The sequence below is a fragment of the Narcine bancroftii genome, chromosome 1 (assembly GCF_036971445.1).
Source record: "Narcine bancroftii isolate sNarBan1 chromosome 1, sNarBan1.hap1, whole genome shotgun sequence".
Taxonomy (NCBI): domain Eukaryota; kingdom Metazoa; phylum Chordata; class Chondrichthyes; order Torpediniformes; family Narcinidae; genus Narcine; species Narcine bancroftii.
The window spans coordinates 202,019,138-202,046,918 of NC_091469.1; the positions used below are offsets into that span (position 1 = coordinate 202,019,138).

General features: G+C 40.2%; 1 protein-coding gene across 10 annotated transcripts in view; it reads left to right on the plus strand.

Annotated features, from left to right (window-relative positions):
* Window positions 1–2,408: 2,408 nt before the first annotated feature.
* golga1 (golgin A1) overlaps window positions 2,409–27,781 on the plus strand; it is a 119,632-nt gene continuing 94,259 nt past the window's right edge. For 2 of the 10 annotated variants that reach the window (XM_069888346.1, XM_069888347.1), the window contains exons 1-2: window positions 2,416–2,912; window positions 15,084–15,418. In XM_069888346.1, coding sequence (XP_069744447.1) covers window positions 15,287–15,418 — 132 coding nt within the window. In that variant the 5' untranslated portion in view covers window positions 2,416–2,912; window positions 15,084–15,286. Of the gene's footprint in view, window positions 2,913–15,083; window positions 15,419–27,781 lie in introns of those variants that run through there. The other 8 variants (XM_069888345.1, XM_069888343.1, XM_069888344.1 and 5 more) reach the window with 8 other exon arrangements.

Genomic DNA, 27,781 nt, shown 5'->3' on the forward strand with positions numbered 1-27,781 from the left:
TGTGTGATCGGTTACAACAATTTTGGAAAGGTATTCAATCTGTATTTAATAATCTATATAATCTTCATATTGTATTAGACCCTGATATATTTTTATTAGGGAATATGCAACCGTTGATTGATTTAGAATTACATAATTACCAGATCTCTTTTATTTACTTAGCGCTGGCAGTGGCCAAGAAATGTATAGCGATTACTTGGAAGAATAGAAATGTATTGTCTTTAGATAGGTGGTATTCAGAGATGAAGTTTTGTTTGGTTATGGAAAGAATATCTTTTTCTATACAAAATAAAAGATGTCTTTTTATGAGTTAAAGTGGACCCCATTTATTGATTATATACAATTTAAATAAGTTTGAATTAATCATTTTTTCTTTAAAAAAAACTTTTTTTATTATATATTTTTTCTATATACATGTTTTCTTTTTTTTCCTTTTTTTTTAGTTTTTTTTATTATTAGTTGTTTTTTTTCATTTAAGTTCTTTTTGTTTTTGTTTTTTCATATATATTCTTATATAATAATTTTTTTTTGGATTAATAATTAATACTTAATTAATATTTTTTTGTTTTTTTTATATATATCGATCTTTTTTTAAGATATATATTTTTAATTTTTAAAATTATATTAATAGTATTAATTCTTCACTCTTTATCGTGGGGGTGGGGAGGGGGGGTTTAAAAATAGTTTTTTTTTAGTCTTAGTTTTTAGTTGTTGGTGGAGATGCCGAGATTGGTATTGTATTAACTATGTTACTTTGTACTTGTATTACTTTATTTTGTATTTTTTTCTGTACATGAATTACTTACTTTCTTCATATGTTAAAATTAATATATAAAGTTTCGAAAAAAAAGGAAACTGCACTCCAAATTTAAAACCCTCATATTCATTTATAAATGTTTCAATCAAATTCTTCTTTCTTCTCAATGCCAACAGATACAAGCATAATCTCAAAAGGCAATCTGTTATTAGTTTAATAAATTCATGTGCCTCCAATACATCAATATTCTTAAATGAGGGGACTGATGCTCCAGATGTGGTCTCATCAATGCCTGATACCACTGAAGAATAATTTGTACATTTTATTCCCCCAGTGATAAAACAATATGATTAGTTTTCAAAATTCACATGCTGCAACCAGCTTTTGTCAATCATGCAATAAGAGAACCAGATTCTTCTGTATCACTCCAGTTCTGCATTATCATGTTATGTAGAAAATATGGCTCCTAGAATGCTTTCATCAGCACTGTCTCCGCTCCATCCTCAACATTCATTGGAATGACTTCATCACCAACATCGAAGTACTTGAGCTGGCAGAGGCCGACAGCATCGAATCCACGCTGCTGAAGATCCAACTGCGCTGGGTAGGTCACGTCTCCAGAATGGAGGACCATCGCCTTCCCAAGATCGTGTTATATGGCGAGCTCTCCACTGGCCACCGTGACAGAGGTGCACCAAAGAAAAGGTACAAGGACTGCCTAAAGAAATCTCTTGGTGCCTGCCACATTGACCACCGCCAGTGGGCTGATAACGCCTCAAACCGTGCATCTTGGCGCCTCACAGTTCTGCGGGCTGCAACCTCCTTTGAAGAAGACCGCAGAGCTCACCTCACTGGCAAAAGACAAAGGAGGAAAAACCCAACACCCAACCCCAACCCACCAATTTTCCCTTGCAACCACTGCAACCGTGCCTGCCTGTCCCGCATCGGACTTGTCAGTCACCAACGAGCCTGCAGCAGACGTGGACATACCCCTCCATAAATCTTCGTCCGCGAAGCCAAGCCAAAGAAAGAATAAGAACAATACAGGAGAATGCAGATGCAGGAATCTGGAGCAAAAGGTATAAATTACTCCTTCAAGGCATTTCGACTTTGTCGATGTTAGTGTGCCCAAACTTTCCACAATTCTTTTTCTCCCACTGATGCTGCTCGAACCATTGACTTCCTCCAGCATATCGTTTTTGATGTAGAAAACTTATTTTTCCTGCCACTTCACAATTGTCATTATTTATCTATCTTTTTTATATTTGTGATCTCTTTTTCTGTCTTGGCATATTGGGGCAATTTTAATTTATATTATTGTAGTTGGTGCACCTTACCTCCCTGTGTGGCTGCAGGAAGCAAGAATTTCAGTAGGTCTGTGCACACTCATCTCAGTTTCCAACGCTAGCTGATATTGGTCCTGGGAGAGTCCCGAGCTCTGGGGCACGGTCACTCCGCCCACCACTGGGTGAGCTGTTGCGATCCCAACAACACGTCCACTCTTGACTATTGATTTGAACTTCTTGGCATTCGTGGCCCAGCCTCACAACTGGTTGATTGAGCACGCCACCAATCAGAGCTCCGATTGCGCAAACAAGCAAGGGGAACACAACCAGCCGCGTGTGTAAGGTCAGCCTTGATTGGCCAGGGCGGAACATCGCGCTCGTGGTGACGTACTGGCCACATCAGCTGAAGTGCCAGCAGTGAGCGAGAGATGGAGCGGCGGTTCCTGGAGCTTTGCTGTTGACGAGTCCTGAGGTACCCAGTCGCCGAGAGAGAGAGAGACAACTGGTGCCCTGCATCCTTGGGCCTATCCCGCCTGGCAGAGCAGTTGTTGGTGTCGAACTTTTCGGAGTCGGGCTGTTTTATACCCACTCCCAGGCGAACCGACGCGCTTTTAGCAGGCCCTCAGGGGCCACGGCATTGGCTGAGCCCCCCCACCCCGCACTGGGCCCCCCCATCCCGGGCCAGGTACGTCACAGGCGCTAGGCCGCTAAGCCGTTCAACTCCGTACTTCCCCCCCGGCTCCCGCCCGGTCATTGGTGGATTGGTGCAGAACTTCTGGCAGCTGTCCAATAAATAGTCCTATTGAGCCAGTCCGCTTTCTGATTGGTTCGTTGGCCTGTCGCTCACGCAACTGTCATCTGCAGTTCAGGTAGTTTCTCTTATTTTTTTTGCGACCTTTTGATGAAATGTGAAGATGTGCACCATTTTTAAATAGACGCGACTGATGGCACAGACGCCACTTTACAATTGCATGATTTCTGTGAGTACATTGGAGGACTTGCACAGTTTATGATTACTAAAAAGACACCTGATGCTACATCAACCCCTACGATGTTTGGAATTAATTGAATATTTGCCTGTTTTTTTTCTCCCTGGCACTTGCTTTTTTAAATCCCAATAACTAATCTTAACAGAATGTTGCAACTGCTATAAACTTTACACAAAGGTTTGCAATAAAAAATGATGGCTTCTGCATAGCCCTCCATATCTCTCCCATCAATGTACCTGTCTAAGTTCTTCTTAAATGTTAAAATTGAGCCTGTGTTCACCACTTCACCTGGCAGCTCATTCCACACTTCCACCTCTCTCTGAAGAAGTTCCCCCTAAACTTTTCCCCTTTCATTCTTAATGCATGGCCTCTGATTTTTATCTCACCCACCCTCAGTGGAAAAAGCCGACCTAATTTACTCTTTCCATCACCATCATACTTTTAAATACCTCTTCCAAATCTCCCCTCATTCTTCTACACACCAGGGAATATAGGCCTAACCTGTTTAACCTTCCCCTGTAACTCAGTTCCTGAAGTCCAGACTGCACTCTTTCTATCTTATTGGTATCTTTCCTGTAGTTAGCAAATAATACTGGAAATTTTGGCTCTCCAATGTCATACAGAACTTTACTATAACATCCTAACTCCTATACTTCATACTTTGATTATGAAAGCCAATATGCCAAAATCTCTCTTTATAACATGCTACTTTCAGGGAATTATTTTTCTGAATTCCCAGATTCCTCTGTTCTTCTGAACTCCTCAGTACCCTACCATTTCCTGTGTATGTCCTTTCTTGGTTTGTCCTTCCAAAATGCAGTACGTCACTCTTGTTTGCATTAAATTCCATCTGCCATTTTTCAAGCTGATCTAGATCCCTCTGCAATCTTTGAAAATCTTCTTCGCTGTCCACAATGCCTCCAAACTTGCTTATCCAATGTACCATATCCATCTATATCCATTTCATTGATATAGATGACAAGCACTGATCCACTAGCCTCCAGTCTAAGAAGTAATCATCCACCATTACTCTCATCTAGCTATTATCGAATCCAGTTCACTGCTTCACCATGAATACCTAGTGTCTGAACCTTCCTGACTAACCTCCCATGTGGGACCTTTACTAAAGTCTATGCAGACAACAACCACAGCCGTTCCTTCAACTTTCCTGATAACCTTCTTGACAAACTCTATAAGATTATTTCAACAATTGTTTAAACAAAGCCAATGTAGCGGTAGCTAAATGAAGTTGGGAAGAATGAGACCAATAGTCAATGGGCTAATTTGCACTCCAGTTGTTTATTGAATTTTCCTGTGCTGTGCCTTATAAGGCCATGGGTATGTTCCACCCTCGCGCCAGAAACGATGTTACCCCCATGTGCATGCAGACCTGACATGGCTGGCGGAAAAGGTGACACCTGGCAGTGCCATCTTGACGCAGCTGCAACTGTAATATGTGGAGCTGTTTCTCCTGCCGTCAATGATGTGCAACCTACAACCTACCCCCCACCCCCCGCTCCCCCAGAACCGACGATAGTGTCATGTGCCCCCGAGTCCTGTGTTGGTTTTGCCTTTGGGGGCCTGCCCCTACGCTTGGCTGGCTGAGATCAAGATGCACAGGCTTCAGGTGGTCGACTGAGTTCCTCCCTGCCCCCAATGTCTAAAGTGAACATACTGTTGCTGCTGCAGACCACCTCGTAGGGGCCTTCGTAGTGTCGCGGAGGAGGTATTGCGCACCTTGGTAAACGAATACATAGTCAGTTGTCTTTAAGTCTGCGGGCACCGAGATGGGGTGGTGTCTGTGGTGCGAGGGAGGACATGGCGTGAGGGAGCCCAACCTGCTGCCCCTCCTTCTGTGTCTGTGCTCTTGGTAGCAAGAAGGAATTCTCTGTGGAAGGTTAAGGGGGCTCCATATACCAGCTTGGCTGAGGAGACCTGGAGATCTTCCTTGGGTGCTGTCCAGATGCCAACGAGCACCCATGGGAGCTCCTTCACCAGTTGGGTCCAGTCAGGTGGGCCATGAGCGCCTGACTTAAGATTGCAGTGGAAACATTCTACCAGGCCATTGGACTGTGGATGTTAGGGGGTGGTGTGGTGGAATTTCGTGCCGAGGAGGGAGGCGAGTTGTGTTCACAAGGCCAAGGTGAATTGTGTTCCCCTGTCCATAGTGATATGGCCCAGGGTCCTGAATCGGGATATCCAATGCATGAGCACTGCCCAGGCACAGGAGTCTGTGGATATGTCTTTGAGGGGGATGGCCTCGAGCCATCTGGTGGTGTGGTTGACCACAGTGAGGAGATACTGGTCTTCCCATGAAACGGACAGAGGACCAACGATATCATTGGCTGGGTGGTTCGAACCACTGGACGGGAACTTTTGTGTGCCTGTGGACTTTGGAAGCCTGGCAATGTGTGCAAGTACTGGACCACTCAGCGACCTGTTTGTGTAGGCCATGTCATACAAACCATGCAGCGACCATGCGTGCTGTGGTCTTGATGGACGGGTGCAAGATGTGGATGGAGTCAAAAACCTGTCATCTCCATTGACCTAGGATTACTGGTCGTGGATGGCTGTTGGACATGTCGCAGAGCAGGGCTGCTGTCTGGCAGTGGGACATCTTTGAAGTGCAGGTTGATGATGGCTGTGCGAAAAGCTTGGGTCTCCACATTATTGTCTTGCTCCTGTGCAAGCTTGGCCTGTGTCTAGGCCTGGTGCCAACGATTAGATGGCCAGCCTTGAGAGGGCAACGGTCATGACATTCTCCTTGCCAGAGAGGTGTTGAATGCTGGTGGTGAATTCCAAGATGTATGAAAAGTGGTGTTGCTGGCGGGCCAACCAGGGGTCCGAAACCTTTGAAAAGATGTAGATGAGGGGTTTATGGTTGGTAAACACGGTGAAAGGCCTGCCCGAGAGGAAATAACACAAGTCCTGACCACTAGGTAGAGGGCTAGGAGTTCCCAGTCGAAAGCACTGTATTTTAACTTGGGGCTGCAAATGGAGGCTGAAGAAAGCCAGTGGCCTCCAATGGCTGTCAACCAGCTGTTCGAGTACACCTCCATCGCTGCGACCAATGCATTGACTATCAGGGAGGTGAGAATGTCCGTTCTGGGGTGGACCAGCAATGTGGCATGGGGTAGGGCCTCCTTGTTCCTTTTGAAAGCTGTGGCTGCCTCCTTGCTCCAGACCAAGTCCTTCTGTTTGGAGGTCATCATGGCAAAGTGGTCATCATGCTGCAGAGGGCATAAAACTATTGTAAAATTTGACCATGCCGACGAATTCCTTAAGGCCCTTAACTATGGTGGACCTTGCGAACTGCTGAATGGCCTCCACATTCTCGGGCAATGGTGTCACTCCATCCCTGGTGATCCTGTGGCCTAGGAAATCGATCATCTCCTGGCCAAACTGGCACTTTGCTCAGTTGACCGTGAGGCTAAAGTCAGTCATGCAGGAGTAGAGTTTGTGTAGGTGGGTAGCGTGTTCCTGATGGTTCCTGCTGGTGATGAGGATGTTGTCTTGGTAGATGAAAACAAAGTCCAGGTCTCTGCCCACTGCGTCCATTAGGCACTGGAAGGTCTACGTTGTGTTTTTAAGACCGAAAGGCACGCACAGGAACTCAAACAGTCCGAAGGGCGTTTTGATGGCCGTGTACTGAAAGTAATTTTAGCGGTGTTGTTGGCCATCCGCAGAGTAGGCCCGCGTGGCCGTGTTTGTGTCTCTAGTGGTGTCGGGAGAATGATGCTGAGTTCAGCCCCTGTATCCATGAGGAGCCAGCAGCTGGCCATCTTGTCTGTCACATGTAGCAGGCTGTTTGCATGGCCAGCTGCCAAAACCATTAGCGGCAGCTGGCCTGGGCATTTCCCAAAAACGTGCAGGGCTGCTTACATTTACGGGCTCTGCTCCCCGGCACTGGTGGTAGAAAACCACCGCACGTCTGTTCCCTCTGCTGGCTTACAAGGGGCATGGTTGATCTCTGCTTGTTTGGAACTGCTGCTCTGTCTGGGGGCATGTCATCTGATTCATGGTGGCTTCATTCTCCTTGGTGTGCCAGAGGATGTCCGCCTTCATTGTGACCCTGCGGAGGTCGCTGAAATCTGCATCCGCTAGCAGTAGCTGGATGTCATCGGCTATCTGTTCTGAGAATGCCTGCTCCAACATGAGGCAGGGCTTATGGCTCTCTGCCAGTGTGAACATTTTGTCCATGAGGGCATTATGGCGTTCTGTCCTCCAGGCCATCCAGGTGCATGAGCCTGGCTGCTCTCTGGCGTTTGGAGAGCCTATAGGTGCTGATGAGCAGCGCCTTCAATGTGAAGTATTTACCTTCCTCTGGTGGGTTTGGTATGAGTTTGTCCACTCTGGCTGCGGTTTCTTGGTCCAGGGAGCTGGCGACATGGTAGTACTTGGGGTCTGAGGTAATTGCTTTATCCGGAAATGTGCCTCTGCTTGTCCAAACCAAGTGCATGGGCAAAGCACCCAGAAAGTCAGGTGTTTTTGAGGGCGACTGCCCTGACTGCTGCAGCATCTGTACTGTTGAGTCCAGAGGCGTCTGGGCCCGTTGGGGTCACCAATGTAGCGGTAGCTAAATGGAATTGGGAAGAATGAGACCAGTAGTCAGTGGGTTGATTTGCACTCAGTTGTTTATTGAATCTTCCCATGCAGCGGCTTATAGGGCCGCGTGTAAATCCCACCCTCGTGCTGGAAATGATGTCATGACGTTACCCCACGTGCATGTGGACCCAACCTGGCCAGTGAAAAAGACGACCCAAGCAGCGCCATCTTGACACGACTGCTCTGCTGCCGCGACCATAACATGCGGAACCGGTTCGCCTGCTGTCAGTGATGTGCACTGCCACACGATATTGACTATCCTTAATCAGTTTCTGGCAGTATGGTTACTGTAGCAGTTAGCGCAACGCCTTTACAGTGCCAGCGATCAGGACTGGGGTTCAGATCCTGTGCTATTTGTAAGGAGTTTGTACGTTCTCCCTGTGTTTGTATGGGTTTTTCCTAGGGGTTCTGGTTTCCTCCCACCATTCAAAAACATACTGGTGGTGTCAGTTAATTGGGTGTAATTATATATCTGGTCTCTTAGAACACCTTCCAATAATTAACCTATTACTGATGTCAGGCTCACTGGCCTATAATTTCCAGGGTCAATTTTGGAGCCTTTTTTAAACAATGGAACAATGTGACCTACCCTCCAATCCTCCAGTACCCCACTCATGGCTAAGGACATTTTAAATATTTCTGCCAGACTCCCTGCGATTTTTACACTGGACTCCATCAAGGTTCGTGGGAATATCTTGTCAGGCCCTGAAAAATGATCCACCCTTATTTGCTTTAAAGTAGTAAGCACTTCCTCTTTTATCTGTATAGGTTCCATGACCTCACTGGTTGTTTTTCTTACTTCTCATGACTGTGTCCATTTCCTGAGTGAATATTGATGAAAAAAATTACGATCTCCCCCATCTCTTTTGGCTCCATACAAAGCCAACCACTCTGATCTTCACGGGGAGCAATTTTGTCCCTTACTGTCTTTTTGCTCTTAACATACCTGTAGAAATCCTTAGGATTTTACTTCACGATGTCTGCCAAAGCAACCTCATGTCTTCTTTTAGCCTTCCTGATTTCTTTCTTGAGGATTTTCTTGCATTTTTTAAATACTCAAGTATGCTATATATCTCCCTCTCCTTCCGAGCCAGATCCACGATATCCCTCGAAAACCATGGTTCCCTATGTCTTCCTACCTTGCCTTTAATCATGACAGGAACTTACAAACTCTGTACTCTCAAAATTTCACATTTGAAGGTTCTCCACTTACCTCATACAGCTTTGCCCGAAAACAACTTATCTCAATCCACGTATTCTAGATCCTTTCTCATTTCCTCAAAATTAGCGTTTCTCCAATTTAGAATCTCAACCCGAGGCCCAGACCTATCCAAATCCATAATTAACTTGAAACTAATGGCATTATGATAACTGGACCCAAAATATTCCCCTACACATACTTCTGTCACCTGTCCTGTTTCGTTCCCTATAATAGGGTATCCAGTATTGCACTCCCTCTAGTTGGTACCTCTATATATTGATTTAGAATATTAACTTCCAAGCCATCCAGCCCTTTTACAGTATGGGAGTCCCAGTCAATATGTGGAAAGTTAAAAATCTCCTACCATTGCAACTTTATGTTTCCTGCAGTTGTCTGCTAACTCTCTAAAGATTTGTTCCTCCAATTCTTGTTGACATTTGGGTGATCTATAATACACCCCCATGAGTGGGGTCATACCTTTCCTTTTCCTCACGTCTACCCATATAACCTCAGTGGATGAGCATGCTCGAAAAAAAATTATCTGCATTTTTAGGATGGCTTTCATCTAATATCTTTTTGGGAAATACACCTCATTCCTTTCCTGGTCTGACTCATTCCATAAATCATGGTCCACTGTGATGTGTGGTCTCTCAACCTCTTGCTAAATGGTCCAGTATTTACTCAGTTCAAAGATTTACTGTGAAATTAATTATCAGCAAGCTGATTAAAAAGTTTTGTTGACATCCTGTCATTTGGAATTTACTCATCAATAACCTCATTGAGGCACAGTTTGGGTTTCACTTGGTGTTGATCTCTTCACCAAATTGCTCCAAGGTGAGAGTGACTGACTTTAACATTAAGACAACATTTAAATTCGTGATTTTCAATAGACATCGTAGTGGTTCGAGTCATAGCTGGTGTAAAGGAAGGTGATTGGTGATCAATTATCCCAGCTCCCATAAATCAATGCAAGAAATGAAACTTGTGGACATATGGAGGAAACAAAACCCAAAAGAAAAGGAATACTCATACTACTCGACTAGACATAAAACATACTCAAGGATAGACCTATTCCTGTTATCAGCCCACATTCAAGGGAGAGTTAGGAAAACGGAATATAAAGCTAGACTATTATCGGACCACTCACCCCTGTTATTGGCAATAGAGCTAGAGGACATCCCTCCAAGAATGTATAGATGGAGATTAAACCCCATGCTACTTAAAAGACAGGATTTTAGAGAATTTATTGAAAAACAATTAAAAATGTACTTTGAAGTAAATACGGAATCAGTGGAAGATAAGTTTATACTATGGGACGCAATGAAAGCATTCATTAGAGGGCAAATAATAAGTTATGCAACCAAGATGAAGAAGGACTATAATCAGGAAACAGAGCAGTTGGAAAGGGAAATAATAAACATAGAAAAAAAATTAGCAATAAAGGAAGATACAACCAAAAGAAGAGAATTGGCGGATAAAAAAATAAAATATGAAACATTACAAACATATAAGGTGGAGAAGAATATAATGAAGACAAAACAGAAATATTATGAACTAGGGGAAAAAACACACAAAATCCTAGCATGGCAGCTTAAGACAGAGCAAACTAAGAAAATGGTATTGGCAACAAGGAAAAAAGACAAACAAATTACATATAATCCAAAAGAAATTAAGGAAAACTTCAGAGAATTCTATGAACAATTATACCAAACCGAAAACGAAGGGAAAGAAGGGAAAATAGATGAATTTTTGACTAAAATTGAACTACCAAAACTACAAATAGAGGAACAAAATAAATTAACAGAACCATTTGGAACAGTAGAAATACAAGAGATAATAAAAAATTTACCAAATAATAAGACACCAGGAGAGGATGGACTCCCAATAGAATTCTACAAAACATTTAAAGACCTAATAATACCGCCCCTCCTGGATGTAATCAACCAGATTGATGAGACACAAAACTTACCAGATTCATGTAAAACAGCAATAATTACAGTGATACTAAAACAAGGGAAAGATCCACTCTCACCAGCGTCATATAGACCAATATCTCTGCTAAACACAGATTATAAGATAATAGCTAAACTATTAGCAAACAGATTAGCAGAACAGGTACCGAAAATGGTAAATTTAGACCAAACTGGATTTATCAAAAAAAGACGCACAACAGACAATATTTGTAAATTTATTAACTTAATTCATGCAGTAGAAGGAAATAAAGCACCGGCAGTAGCAGTTGCTTTAGACGCAGAGAAGGCCTTCGACAGAGTAGAATGGAATTACTTGTTCAAAGTATTGCAAAAATTCAGTTTACCGGAGAAGTATATTAATTGGATTAAAGCATTATATAAGGGACCGTTAGCGAAAGTGACAGTAAATGGACATGTATCAAAGCAATTTAACTTAAGCAGGTCAACGCGGCAGGGATGCCCACTATCACCATTATTGTTTGCGCTAGCTATAGAACCACTAGCAGAATCGATAAGAAGAGATAATAATATAAAAGGAATAAAAATAAAAGACAGGGAATATAAAATCAGTCTGTTTGCGGATGATGTGATAGTGTACTTAACAGAACCAGAACTATCAATAAAAGAACTATATAAGAAATTGAAGGAATATGGAGAAGTGTCGGGATACAAGATAAACGTAAATAAAAGTGAAGCAATGCCTATGAATAACGCGGATTTCTCAAAATTTAAGGAGGAATCCCCATTCAGATGGCAAACGCAGGCAATAAGATACCTAGGTGTGCAAATAAACAAAAATCTAGGCCAATTATATAAACTCAATTACAATCCACTAATGAAAAAATTACAGGACGATTTAGAGCATTGGAAAGAGCTACCACTAACACTGATAGGAAGGATAAACTGTATTAAAATGAACATTTTTCCAAGGATACTATACTTATTTCAGGCATTGCCAATACAACTGACAGAAAAATTCTTCAAAGAGTTAAAGAAAATAATAAGGAGATTTTTATGGAGAGGGGGGAAACCGAGGATAGCACTAGATAAATTAACAGAATGGTATAAACAAGGAGCTGTGGGATTGCCAAACTTCAAAAATTATTATAGAGCCGCACAATTAAGGTACCTATCAGATTTTTATCAAACAAGGGAAAAACCAGACTGGACGAGACTAGAATTAGATAAAATAGGGGAAAAGATACCTGAACACATATTATATAAATGGGACGAAAAATTGGTACAACATAGAACTTCTCCAGTATTACACCATCTCCTCAATATATGGAAGAAGATTCATGTAGAAAGAAATAAAATAAATTACCAAATACCAAAACTAATATTGACGCAAAATAAGCTACTCCCTTTTACAATAGACAACCTTGCCTTTAGAAAATGGGAAAAAAAAGGGATTAAAAGAATAGAAAATTGTTTTTCAGGAAGTAGATTCTTATCCTTTGAACAAATGAGAGATAAGTACAATATAACTGGAGATACAGCGCTGGCATATTACCAACTGAGATCCTACTTGAAAGATAAATTAGGAAGCAACTTGAGTTTACCAGAGGGAAGTAACCTTGAATATGTGATTACAGATACAATGTTAATCAAAAGATTTATAAAAAATATGTATATTAAACTGCAAGAAAAGGAAAATGAGGAAACAAATGGTAAAACTAAACAAAAATGGGAACAAGATTTAAATATAAAGATAAAAAAGGAAACATGGGAGAAGTTATGCTCTGGAACGATGAGAAATACAATAAATACGAGGCTGCGTATGATACAATATAATTGGTTACACAGACTATACATTACACCGCAAAAGTTAAATAAATGGGACCCAACAGTATCTGATAGATGTTTTCGATGTAAAAAAGAAAGGGGAACAACAATTCATGCAATCTGGACATGTGAGAGAGTAGAAAAATTTTGGGATGATCTCAATCAGATATTAAATAAAATAACAGAAAACAATATACCAAAGAATCCAGAGATCTTTCTCCTAAGTAACATAAAAAATAAAGAATTTGGAATTGACTTGGAAGATGCACAAAAAAGATTTGTCAAGATAGCCCTAGCCGTAGCAAAAAAATGTATTATGTCAACCTGGAAATTGGAAGATAATTTGAAAATACAACAATGGTATATAGAAATGAATAAATGTATTCCATTAGAAAAAATAACATATAGTTTAAGAAATAATATTGAAATATTCGAACAAGTATGGGAGCCTTACATTAAATACAATAGCGAAAACCTACCGGGAACAAACATTACCTAAATTGAAGAAGGAGAAGAAAAGAAAAGAATGGACTCAGTAGAATTTCTGGTGTATTTTTGTTGAATGACAACATTGTCTAACTGAATTAATGCAACCTAGATTGTATACCTAAAATGGATGAGAGGGGGGGGGGGGGTGGGGGGGGTGGCTTGGGAGGAGGGAGGGGGGAGGGGGGAGGGAGAAAAAGTCACTGTAAATGTGTGGAAAAGAAAAAGTGTATATCATGGCTATTGTGATTTATGGTGTGAAAAATAAAAAATTTAAAAAAAAAAAAAAAAATTATCCCAGCTCCCACACGTCATTGCAGAGGTTTCTCAGAGTCCCATCTGATGCCAACCATCATTATCATTGACCTTTGTTCCATTAAGGTCTAAGTGGGGTGGTTGTCTGATGGAGGTACAAACTTCAATTTTAGATGAAGCAGTCTACTCTTCATCCAGTAACACCTAGATTACATTCAGACAAAGGCTAAAAGTGACAAATAACATTTTTGTCACAAAAAACCCAGACAATGACCATCTCCAACATGAGAGAACCTAATCACCAACTCTTGACATTCAACACATTACCATCATCGTGTTGCCCACCACCATCATTGACCAGAAATGATGGTTAGAGGTTAGAGGTTGGGCATCCTGTTACAAATGACTTTTGATATATTACACCCCAAACTCAAGCCAAAATATGACTGAAGACTCTCCACATACCTGGCGTGTAGCTCCAACAGCACTCAAGAAATTTCTTCAATAAAGGAGCCAATTGATTGTTCACTCATTAGCACTCTAAATATTAACTTTCCCTTCCACTCATCATGTTTGGATGCAGATCATGTCATCTCCAAAGTTTCTGCTAGGCTACTCTAATCTTCTTTCCTCTACTCCAAGAAGGACGAGGACAGTGGTGGAAGAAATACCCGGCACCTGCAGGTTCCTGGAGCAGCCAAACAACATCCTCTCAGGAATATATGAACGTTATTTAATTCTTGCTGAATTAAATCTTGAAATACTCTCCTTGGATCTTGCTGATGGATTTTTTAAGATTGCATCATGTTGGTTATAAAATTCTTCTAGCCCTGGATGACCTTGGTTCTCTCCACTTCTGTAACTTTAATCAGCTTCACAACCATTCAAAATTTCAAATTCTGTCTTTTGCACAAACACGGTGTAAATTGTTCCACCAAGTTTGGCCATGACATTTATTGCTGGGGACATAATTTTGGAATTTGCTCTTTAAGCCTTTCAGTGATTTTCACTTTTGTAAGAAACTCCTCAAAACCCATTTCTTTACTTCTGGTTGCCTCCCTTACTACCTTCTTGTGCAGCTCGTTGTCAGTTCTTGTTTGATCATGCTCCTTTAAAGCTCCATGGCATGTTTTACTTTGTAAAAATGTGCTATATAAAATCATGGTGATGTTGCAACTATCAGGTAGAGAATAAATTGATGTGGTGTAGTATTCCCTTTTTAGATTTCAGCATCCAATCTCGATTACAACACTCCCCAGTAAACCAGCTGCATTATCAAAAAATGCTGGAAACACCAGGCAAATCTATGAAGGGTTTCAGAAATGAAGTGTTAACTGAAATCTTCTCTGTAGAAGCTGCCTGACCTCCAAGGTTTCCAGCACTGTCTGTTTTTCTTCCAAATTTTATTCCTTGCAGATTTTGACATGTTTTATGTTCTTTTAAACCTATCTTATCTTTGTCTTTTCAGATGATTGTTTTAAGGTAAAATAGATAATGATTTTAAAATATTTATTTGATTCCCTTCCAAAAACACATCCCCTGGATCTTCAACTTTTAGGTCTTTAAAACTGCAAGGAAAGCAATAAAATAAAACTTGTGCCTTTGTGGTTTAGTTTCTGTCTACTATATGGTTTGTCATGAAATCACCACCGATGCTGAATAATGAAACCTCAAACCTTGTTTTTACTTTTGAAGATTGTCAGAGATGTTATTTTCCTGATCAATTGTTTTTCTTTTGCTTGATAGGTGCTTGTAACAATGCAATGGAAGTGGTTGCAATGGATTATAAAGGAAAGTGTTGTTAAGAAGTAGCAAAGCCAAGCACCGTGTGTTATTTTTATCAAGAACAGTTTAAACTCATTCAGATAAATTTAAACACCTTTGTGTTTGAAGCAAACTTGTTTGTGGATGAATTGGAACTCCATTCAAAAGGAAAAAAACGTGGAACTATGTTTGCAAAACTGAAAAAGAAGATTGCTGAAGAGGCAGGTAGCACCTCAAAGCCAGGCATGGGCCGGATCCCAAGATCAGTCAGTAGAGACTCCATTACCTCAGTAGGAGCTGACTCGGGAGAGGACGTTGTACGTATGATGATTTCTGGTATTTCATAGATTATTTGATATGAATTAGAGAAGAAATATTCGTAGACAGGATATTTCATCAGTCTGGATTTTCATAGGGGGAGGCCATTTGGAATGTTACATGTATCATTCACATTTTTATTCAGCCCCAAATCTCTTGGTTCTCTTTATGTCCAAAGTCCATTGCTCTAAGGGCTGATTGAGCATCTACAGCTGTCTGAGGTAATCAATGGTAAAGGTCTTCCCATTCTGCTTGAATTGAAGTACACTAATGTAACATCTTTAATGTGCACTTTGAGGCATTTACTTTGTATTAATACAGTTCTCAAGGGTGGATCTATTTGTACGAGAAGATTGTTTCATCTACATGTTAGCACATAGAACTTTAGAAGCTCTTACCTTGGAGCCAAGAGGGCTGACTGACACAGTAAAAATGTATACTGTGGTGTAAAAACAAAATATACCTAATTCAGTGTGCTATCAGATAATTTTAAGGATAAATGTAAGGATTACTAGGAAGGAAACAGCCTTGCTGGAGCAACCTGAATGTAATGAACTGTTTCCATGGTGCAGTTTCTGAGGTTAAACGGGTGTCTAAATTCATTAGCCAAATGCATTGTATTGTCGTGTTTGTTGAATGCAGTATCATTTTAGCTTAACACATGCAAAGCAATAACAGATTCCTTGCTGAAATTGGATACCGGACTTTAGGGATAAATAATATTAATTTATTTACCCACTCTTTGGGACAAATATGTTATTTCATTCTGAGAACCAGCTGAGAGGAGAGCAAATCATTTTGGAATGAAGTACACTACAACTCCGATTATCCGAATCGGATTCTCCAAAATCCTCATTTATCCGAAATTAAATTTTTTTTTGGATAAATGGGGATATCTGAAACAAATCAGAAATTCTCATTTATCCGAAATTTTTTTGGAGCCAAAATGACCTCACAGGTTGAAAAAAAAACTCACTCAATGTGAAATTAGAACAACAATTGTCCTTGTTTCAGGTAATTCCCTCCCCTCTCCTTTCTCTTTCCATTTCTTCTTTACCTTACCCTATTGATTTTCTATCCCTCTCAAACTGCGTGCCACTGTCTCCCAGCTGCAAGTGGTTGGAAGAATCCCTTGTCCCAGCGTTATCAAGGAGAGTGGCCTCCCAAGCAGGAGCAGGACCTCGACCTCCTGATGCTGATTCTGAACCCTCTCTTCGGCCTTCTACCGCACTCCCTGGGCTCCCTGGTGTGCATGTGGAGTAAGCCTGGGAAGGATTCGGAGTTTGGACTCGGGAGCTCTGGTGACCAGGGAGACAGAAGCTCGCTGACTCACCGTTGAGTATTCCACCAGCCCAGGCTTCCCGGGGAACAGCAGCAGCAGTGGGGATGTGTTGGGGATTGTAATGGCAGTTGGGAGATCTCTGATTGGCGGCGGTGTTGTGGATGCGTCAGGGATCGGTGGCGGCCAGCATTTTTTTGGTGAAAATTAAACATCATTTTAATGCTTAAAAAGCCTTCCCTTGTTGTTTGCTGGGCAAAAATGACCAGTTATCTGAAAAAAAATGTTTATCCAACATAGGTGTAGATCTGACCATTTCAGATAATCGGAGTTGTACTGTAGTATGACATAAAACTGGGTGGGACTGTGAATTGTAATGTAGAGAGACTTTAGGTTGTCTGAAATGAATTAGTGGGCAAACACATAGACAATGCGCATACACACACACATATAGCCATAACCATATAACCATTTATGGAGCGGAAACAGGCCATGTTGGCCTTTCGAGTCCGCACCGGTTCACTGATTTTGTGCGCCCTCTTCAGGCATTGGTCCCGGTAGATCTTCATTCAATAACGATGGGCGAATTCAATGCAGCATATTATAGATATATATATATATATATATATATATATATAAAATATTATAACATGGATAGAAAACGAGTATTTTAAAAATATTAATGTACACCAATCACTGAATACACACAAGTAGGTGTGACAAGCATTTAAGAACACAAATGGTATGTGACATGGATTGCAATAGGTTTTGTGTTCAGCAACAAGAGTGTCTTGCTACAATAATGCAGAGTCTTCATGAGACCATACTTGAAGCCAATTTCGGTCTCCTAGCTTGAAGAAGAATATACTTGCCATTTTGCAACTCCCATATTCTTTTGCCTGTTTTCACATTCTAACTGTCCTTATTTACTCAATGACCAGATAACTTTGTTCATAGCTTTTCACCATGGTTCATTTGGTTTTACCCTTTGGTAACATCACTCTTCCTACAGCTTAATGAGCTCCTTTTGTCTCCTTCCTAGTTCTGATGAAGGGTCTGTGACTTGAAACTCTTGCTCTGTTTCTCTTCCCAGAGATGTTGCCTGACTCGCTGAGTACTGTATTTTCACTCATAATGTGCACACTCATATAATGCGCAGAAAATCATAAATTGTGTAAAATAGATTTGTATAGTGCGCACACGCATATAGTGCATGGATGTAGTATTCTAAATTCTGACTGCCAAAAGCAATTTTCATTTAAATGGTACATGAGACAAAATGCATACCAGTATCTGCCACAGTTAATCTCCTTGCAAATAACACCCAATCAACTTCCCCCAGAGGTGTCAACCTCCCATTATATAGATGATATCCTGCTGCAACATTTTAACAAGCTTTGGAGAGGAATCAATTAACTAGATTGAGATAGCCTTCAGAGTTAAGCAGGATTTGAATTCTAATATTGTCTCAAATCAGAGGCACTTGCTATGTTAATCTCCTCCCTCAGGGATAGGTCTGGGCAATTAACATGGATAAGGTGCAGTGCCCTAGTCAGAATGTCCTCTTTATAGGAATACCAAAGAGATATTCCCAAGATCAAAATTTCTCACGTCTGCTATAAATTGCATGTGTTGTTTCATTGCTGCTATTACATTCTCATGCTTGCTATATGATATTCCTACACTTGTTTTAATTTTCCAGCGCGTCTTTCCCACACTGCTATAAATTTGTGCATTCTTTCAATGCTGCTATAACATTCCCATGCTCTGTATAACATTCCCATGCTCGCTATAAATTTCCAGCGCATCTTTTCCATGGCCATTATAAATTGCTGGTTCAACTTTCCCACTCCTGCTATAAATTGTGCATGCTCTTTTAATCTGTAAAACACGCACATTATAAATGTAAAAATATGATACTTCAACCATTTCTGTTTTTATTTTATAATATAATTTTTACACTCTTCCACTTGGATTGCAACTGTGTTGTTTTGTGTATATATATATAAAAAAAAAAATGTTTCTTTCAATGCATCAGATTAAATACAAATCACTTGAACGGGAAGGGAGCACAGACCAATGATGTCTGAGGAAAAGTCATCATTCTCCTACGAGCATGTCATAAATTGGGATTTTTTTTCACAATTTGATAAAGAAGTGTTCCAACCTTTGCTGCTTGTTTTCTAAGCTATGTACACATAGTTAGTGCTGCAATGATGTGTTTACCCTGATAAAAATAATGCAATAATATAACTAGATTTGGAAAAACTTGCTATTTTACATTTATTACCAATGATAGTCATGAAGGGAGTTATCGAGTAAGAAGCATACACCTTACTGTGTTTGTAAATGCTCCATTAGCTAGGAATCCAACTGCACGAAAACCAACAAGGTCGGGTCAGATACAGCAATGAGCTCTCTGAACCCTTCTCCATTAACAATGGCGTGAAGCAAGGCTGTGTTCTCGCACCAACCCTCTTTTCAATCTTCTTCAGCATGATGCTGAACCAAGCCATGAAAGACCCCAACAATGAAGACGCTGTTTACATCCGGTACCGCACGGATGGCAGTCTCTTCAATCTGAGGCGCCTGCAAGCTCACACCAAGACACAAGAGAAACTTGTCCGTGAACTACTCTTTGCAGATGATGCCGCTTTAGTTGCCCATTCAGAGCCGGCTCTTCAGCGCTTGACGTCCTGCTTTGCGGAAACTGTCAAAATGTTTGGCCTGGAAGTCAGCCTGAAGAAAACTGAGGTCCTCCATCAGCCAGCTCCCCACCATGACTACTAGCCCCCCCACATCTCCATCGGGCACACAAAACTCAAAACGGTCAACCAGTTTACCTATCTCGGCTGCACCATTTCATCAGATGCAAGGATCGACAATGAGATAGACAACAGACTCGCCAAGGCAAATAGCGCCTTTGGAAGACTACACAAAAGAGTCTGGAAAAACAACCAACTGAAAAACCTCACAAAGATAAGCGTATACAGAGCCGTTGTCATACCCACACTCCTGTTCGGCTCCGAATCATGGGTCCTCTACCGGCACCACCTACGGCTCCTAGAACGCTTCCACCAGCGTTGTCTCCGCTCCATCCTCAACATCCATTGGAGCGCTCACACCCCTAACGTCGAGGTACTCGAGATGGCAGAGGTCGACAGCATCGAGTCCACGCTGCTGAAGATCCAGCTGCGCTGGATGGGTCACGTCTCCAGAATGGAGGACCATCGCCTTCCCAAGATCGTATTATATGGCGAGCTCTCCACTGGCCACCGTGACAGAGGTGCACCAAAGAAAAGGTACAAGGACTGCCTAAAGAAATCTCTTGGTGCCTGCCACATTGACCACCGCCAGTGGGCTGATAACGCCTCAAACCGTGCATCTTGGCGCCTCACAGTTTGGCGGGCAGCAGCCTCCTTTGAAGAAGACCGCAGAGCCCACCTCACTGACAAAAGGCAAAGGAGGAAAAACCCAACACCCAACCCCAACCAACCAAGTTTCCCTTGCAACCGCTGCAATCGTGTCTGCCTGTCCCGCATCGGACTGGTCAGCCACAAACGAGCCTGCAGCTGACGTGGACTTTTTACCCCCTCCATAAATCTTCGTCCGCGAAGCCAAGCCAAAGAAAGATTAGCTAGGAATTAATAAATGCCTCAGGTGTGATTTGACAATATATTGAAACTTTTACCAGCAAACTGTTTACAGAATAAGTTCAATTATTTTTTTATGAGTGAAGCTGGCAAACTGTTCTCTGTATCCAGTTTCAGTGATATTGTGCCAAAGCGTTTTTGGATTGATTGAATTTTGATCTCAAATCTGACAAAGATTCTTTGTTATTGGGAAAACAGTCACAATGCTGTTATAATCACCTCAGTTATAGGGCATTGGTGTGACTACATCTGGAGAAATGTGCACAATTCTGGTCTCTTACCCAAAATTAGGATGTTGCTTTTGAGAGAGTGGAGTGAAGATCTGGTAGAATGATTCCTCGGATGGCAAGCTGTCCTATAAGGACAATGAATTGGGTGATCATCCTAGTGGGTTTAGAACCACAAAAAAAATGTACAATCTATATCTGCCAAAATTCATGGGGGGGAGGGTGGGGGTGGGGGGTGGTTGGATTGTGGATATAGGAAGAATGCTTTCCCTGTTTGAGAGATGTAGAAATGTGATAATAATCTCAAAATAAAGAGTGAGCCAAGCAGGACCAAATGAGGGAATTCTACATTTCAAAGATGGTTAAACTGATATTCTTTACTCTGGTGCGGTGGAAGCTCAAATTCCATTCAAATCAGATTGAATAATTTTTGTACATTGGAAGCATCAAGGGATATGGGGATAGGACAGGAAAACATGTTGAGGCATAGGATTTGCCATGGTATCATTGAGGTGGCAAAGTAAGATCAAAGAGCCAAATGGCTCACTGCTTTTCGGGTTTCTTATAGTTTTTATGTTCTGTCAATGTATCTGAAATTGATCAATGGTTTTACTGTGCTTTAGCTCACAGTGTTGAATATGAAGCATATTAGTATATTGAAAGGAAGTTTCTTTGGCAAGACACTTTTTGTGAGTATTTTTTAAATTAAAACCATACATAATTAAATGCATTTCACAAAGCTGGAAATGGTTCCTTTTTCTATTCTTAGGATTCTGATTAACAGGATAATTTTTGTTTGTTTACCAATCTCTAATCAAAACAGGAAGTGAAGAGACACCATAATAAATTTGCTTGAGATACATTATGGCATTTAACAAATTTTATTGGGTTTCACTCAGCAACTTTGACTCTGTTATTTTTTAATTTACCAGTATTTAGATTTTTAAGTCTTAACAATTTTTTTATTCGATAAGTTAACAAATATTGGTCCAGGAGTTTGTCATAAAGCTAACTGAAGTGTTACAAGCCCAGTGGACCCCAAAACCTGGCAGCAATAGAAATTCACCAAGACAAATGGTTACTTAAACAAAAGTTGCTTTTAATTATCTTTAAACCTAAAAACAGGATCAAACTTTAACTTATTACTATTAACTTAATTTAACCTAACTTTACCCCCCTTCTAATTCTCAGCGCACATGTATGTAATGTGTATATGTTCAGGAAAGTTTTTTGCTTTAATAGTCCAATCATTCACTTCTCCAAGTTCACCAGTATCAGGCAATTCTTATAAAGTGCACATAATTTAACATTTATGAATTTTCACCAGGCTCTGGTGCTTAAAGGTAAATTGTTTCCACTCAGGAAGGTTCTTGTTGGTTTCAGAGAGAGATTTGTTGCTTTGGACACACACAAACTGATTTCCTCCAATCAGTCACTTCAGTGTCTTGCCAAAGAAACTTGCCCCATCATGGGCTTTCCAAATGATAGCCTCTTCTTCCAGGTCATCACAGAGTTCCTCTTGTTTCCCTGATTTCAGGAGAAACACTCTAGCTAGCCATTTCCTCTTGTAAAGACTGCAAGGGTTTTCAACAGGCTGAACTCAGAACTCATCTATAAAATGAGGTTTTCAACAAACCTGCCAGCTTGCCATGTTGCAGCCTCAAAAGCTACTGTAGAACACTCTTCTCTCTCTGCTTGTAAAAACCAAACTTCCTCCCAAGGCTGCAAACCCAATCATTGAAAGATCTCTTTCAGCACTTGAGCCCGGACTTTTCCATTTGCACCTTGTTTTGAAATTCTTTCCAAAGCAGTTCCATTGTCTCCGCAAAGTCACAGAGCCTCAATATCTAGCTCCAGCAAAGCTCTTGCATTTTAAATGAGATGTGGTGTAAGTATCTGTGAAGTGACCTACACTAAGCACCCACAATCTATCTCTTTTAAAGACATTTTTATATATAATATAATCTAATCCGTAACAGAAGGAAATTGTAACTTTTTGCTGATATGGCTATTTAATAATCTTTCTATAAGCCCTCTGAAAATGTTTTCTTTGGCATATGTGGCTTGGTGCAAATTATGGCCCCACTTCATTTAATGTCTTTATGATCCTCACTTATTCCATGCTTGTGATCTCTCCATAGATAAACCAAGATAAAGAATGTCAAACAGATTCTCATATTTGGATGATGGACTTGATAATTTAAAAAAATATAAAAAGCTTGTTTTAAAATTGTAGTCGAGAAACCCTGTGTTGTTGCTCATAGTAAGTCATGGGATGATGTTTTGTAGCTTTAGAAGCACTTTCCTTTCATAAATCCATGGTGACTCAGATCAATCACTTTTTTTTCAAGTATCCTGTTATTACTTACAACTTGTGAGTTGTACAAACACTAAGTTTAATTGTTTAACAATTTGGCCCAAACATTAAATTTAATAATTCAACAGTTCAGTTCAGATGTCATTACACTCAGTCGAAAACACGAGCTGACTTGCTTATTCAGAGAGAGGAAAAGAAACCGTCCAGTCTGGTACTGCCAGTCCGTTGCATGGACTCTATCACACCACTGCCCCCTGAACAACGATTCAAGAACTAAATGATGTGATCTGCCACATGATCCACCCCCCCCCCCCCCCAACCAAGAACCGGGGTATTGGAGGTGGTTAGATTGTCAAGTTGAGGATAGGTTTGGTTGTGATAGTGGATACCCTCTGTGGCTGGGTTGTGCCACTTGCACTGGTTGGTCAAGTGTGCCAGGTTGAGTCTGTCCACGGAGACCATCTTGTGTCTGCCATTCCATGTTGATGATGAAAATTGTGGCACCATTTTGCAGTACTCTGAAGGGCCCCTTGTATGACTTTTGTAAAGGTGTACAGTGGGAATCTCAGTGAAGGAAAATGAACTGGAAGTCCTGGAGGTCAGGTGGGATATGCATGGTTGTGTGTCCATGTTGGGACATTGGGATTGGAGAAAGTCTGCCCACCTTCTCACAGAGACATGTCAGCATGGGTGTGGGTCGTTCTTTTTAAAAAAAAAAAAAATTATTTATTTTCCGACCCTGCAATTACGCAATTAATACAAACAGTGCTTAAGTAACACAGGAAATAGAATAATTACCTGGAAATTATAACCCCACCTGATCCCTCTCCCCTCTTACCCACTCCCACTAAACGAAATATTGTAAATATAATACAATTAGTTAGAAAAGAAATAAAAAGGAAAACCAAAGATAAAAAGAATAGCATCAGTTGGATTTCACAGAGGATTGGCTCGCATGCTAGAATCACACAGCGTTGATATATGTACTTAGCTTCGGGGAAGAAGATTGATACAGGACTAAAGAGGCTGGAAGCACTCTTATTTTTGAATATTTGATTATAAGAGAAACAACCATGATTACAGACAATACAATAAAACAATGTATCAAAATTCAAACATGAGAGATATATATATGTAAAAACCTAAAGAAACTACTTAAAAAACCCCAACCCCCCTCCTCCTAACCTAAAACTGCACCCTCCCTTTAATCTTCCCCAAAACCCCCTAACTACCAAAAAAGAAAGGAAAAAGAAGAGGAGAATACTAAACACAATTCACTTAATGTAGACTAAGAAGACTCTGCTGCACCCAAATCCTCACCTTTAAATTTTAAAATTGAAATAATCCAAATATGGGCTCCAAATCTTTTTAAATACATAATATTTATCCCTTAAATTATAAGTTATCTTCTCCAATGGAATACATGACTTTAATTCCAAATTCCATCTTTGTAAATTTAAGTCCATCTGATCTTTCCATGAAATAGCGATACATTTCCTTGCCACTGCTAATGCTAATTTCAAAAAAGCTAATTGAAATTTATCCACTTTATAAAACAAACCCAATTCACTAATATCTCCAATTTAAAAAAATTTGGATCTAAAGAAAATTTAATTTCAAAATAATCTGTAAACAATCTTACTCGAAACCAAAAAAATCTAGCCTTATCACAAGACGACTGTACTGAATGTAAAAACGTACCCTTCTGATCGTTACAATGAAAATACAAATTGGAAATACTCAAATTATATCTTTTCAAATGCTCCGGAGTTCAATACAATTGATGTATAAAATTATAAGTTACAAGTCTATATTTACCATTGATAATTTTTGTCATACTATCTCTGAAAATATTTTTCCAATGATCCTTATCAAAATCAACTTCCTAGCCTTTCTCCCATTTAAGCTGTGATTTATGCAAATCAATTTTAGGCATTTTCTGTTGCAATCATTTTTACATTTCTGAAATAAAACCTTTCTTCCCTCCATCACGAACCAACATTTCAAATTTTGATTCCTTAGGTAAAAGCAAATGCTTCCCAAAATAATTATACAACATTGATTTAATTTGATAATAACAAAAAAAGAGTGAGTTGGTATTTGACATTTTTCCTTTTATCTTTCAAATGATAAAAAATAACTCAATTCATAACAATTATTTATCATCTTAATCCCTTTCTGATCCTAAATCTTAAGAAGGTAATTATTAACCGTAAAAGGAAAACATTTATTCTGGTACAAAGGAGTATATCTAGACAATTAACTTTGATTACCAATTTCTTTATTTATTCCTTCCCAAATATCTATCAAATGAGATAAAATAGGTAATTTATAAGAACTTATGTATTTAACATTCCATTTATAAATAAAATAATCTCTTCTATCTTCACCAAGTCTATTTAATTCTATATCTGCCCAAATCAAAGGACTATCCAAATCAAATATTCTATTAATAATGCATAGAAACTCTCACTAATTTTCCCTTCCATAAAAATTACCAAACTATTGTATTCAAATTTTAAAACACTTATTAAGAATATTACAAGGAATATTTTGAAAAAAATACTGAAGCCTAGAAAATATATTAATTTTTATACAGTTCACCTACCCACCAAAGTTAAAGGTAAATCCTTCCATTTATTTAAATCTTCTTTAATTACAGAAATTAATGACAAATAATTTAATTCATATAACTGATCTATATGTCTATTTATTCTAATACCCAAATACCTGATTTGACTTATCCATTTAAAATGTACTACCCCTTTTTAAAAAATTTCTTATTTTTCACACTATGAACCATACTGACCAAAATACACAAACATTTCCCTCTCGAATATACACAGTGTCATTTTCTCCCCTTTTTCCCCCTCCCTTCCCTCCCTCCTTCACCCCCCCCCATCCACTCAACGTTCAACCTATATGATACATTAAACCCATTAAACAATGTCATCACACAATGAAAATAAACAAGAAATTTGTGTCTTCTACTTTTACATACTGGGTCAGTTCATTTCATCTTCTCCTTCTGTCATTTTAGGTGTTGGAGGTCCGCGGTAGGACTTCTCTGTTGTGTCCCATGTATGGTTCCCAAATTTGTTTGAATACTGTGATGTTATTTCTTAAATTATATGTTATTTTTTCCAATGAATACATTTATTCATTTCTATGTACCATTCCTGTATTCTCAGGCTATCTTCTAATTTCCAGATTGACATAATACATTTTTTTGCTACAGCTAAGACTATCATGATAAATCTTTTTTGTGCTCCATCCAAATCGAGTCCAAGTTCTTTATATTACTTAGAAGAAAGATCTCTGGATTTTTTGGTATGTTGCTTTTTGTGATTTTATTTAATACCTGGTTTAGATCTTCCCAAAACTTTTCCACTTTCTCACATGCCCAAATTGCATGTACTGTTGTTCCCGTTTCCTTCTTACATCGAAAACATCTGTCTGATACTGTTTGGTCCCATTTATTTAACTTTTGGGGCGTGGTGTATAGCCTGTGTAACCAATTATATTGTATCATGCGTAACCTCGTGTTTATTGTATTTCTCATAGTTCCGGAGCATAGCTTTTCCCTTGTTTCATTCTTTATCTTTATGTTTAGATCTTGTTCCCATTTTTGTTTGGGTTTATAGCTTGTTTCCTCGTTCTCTTTCTCTTGCAGTTTGATGTACATGTTACAAATCTTTTAATTATTATTGTGTCTGTAATCACATATTCAAAATTGCTTCCTCAGCCTGCTTCCCAATTTGTTCTTCAAGTAGGCTTTCAGTTGGTGGTATGTAAACATTGTACCGTGAGTTATACCATATTTGTCCTTCATTTGTTCAAAATGTACTACTCCTTTACAAACAGAATAATCAGCTTCAGACAGTGGCATAAATTCACTTTTATTCCAATTCACTTTATAACCCGATAATTCTGCATACTATATTAACTTTTCCTGTAACATCTTCCATGATTCCAATAGTTTAGTTAAATAAATTAAAACATCATCTGCAAATAAACTAATCTTATATTCATCCAATCCTGATTTAATACCCTTTATATTCCTTTCCTGCCTTATTAATTGAGCTAAAGGTTCAATCACCAAAGCAAATAATGGTGGTGATAAAGGGCAACCCTGTCTAGTAGATCTCTCTAAATTAAAAGACACAGACTGTGGTGCGTTGTTAGACAGAATCAGACACACACAAGGTAAAGACTGTACAACAGGCTTTAATCGGCAAAGACATCCACAGAGCAGGGCTCGATGTGCTGCAGTAACTCTGAGGGAATTTTCGGAGGGCCGACTCAGGCTTATATCCCAGAGGGTGATTGACACCCGACTGGGTTGGGCTTGATCCATTCAGGTCGGCTGATTGACAGCCGGCCAGGTGTGGTTCTGTCCCCCCATACTCTGCAGTAGTAGGCCGGTGGTGTACCACCACATTCACCCCCTTTAAAATTGTCTCGGGGGGAGGGGGGTGCAGTAACAAAAGAAAGATCACACACAATATACAATATTTACAGGTTGAGACAATCTGGAGGCCGTTGAAGTCTGTGCAACCGTCGCAGGAATGGTTCCTGGTCAAAGAGGGTGTGGGGGGGGCTGGTGGAGGGGTTTGGAGTGACTGACATGGTGCAGCATGGAGGGGTGGCCAGAGGGGCTGGGGTGGAGGTGTGTGTGTCATATCGGATGAGTAGGGGAGCAGTTTCATCCCCCACAGCTGAAGTGGGGCTCTGGTGCTCAAGAAGGTCCTGGGTGCCCCAAAGCTGCCTGGGGTCGGGAGTGTGTGCCATGGTGGGTGCTCCTGCTGGTGCCAGGTCCCTGGTTGAGACGGTGTCCTCCCTGCCACTGCCGAACCTAATGTAGACATAGTTGTGGTTCGCGTGAG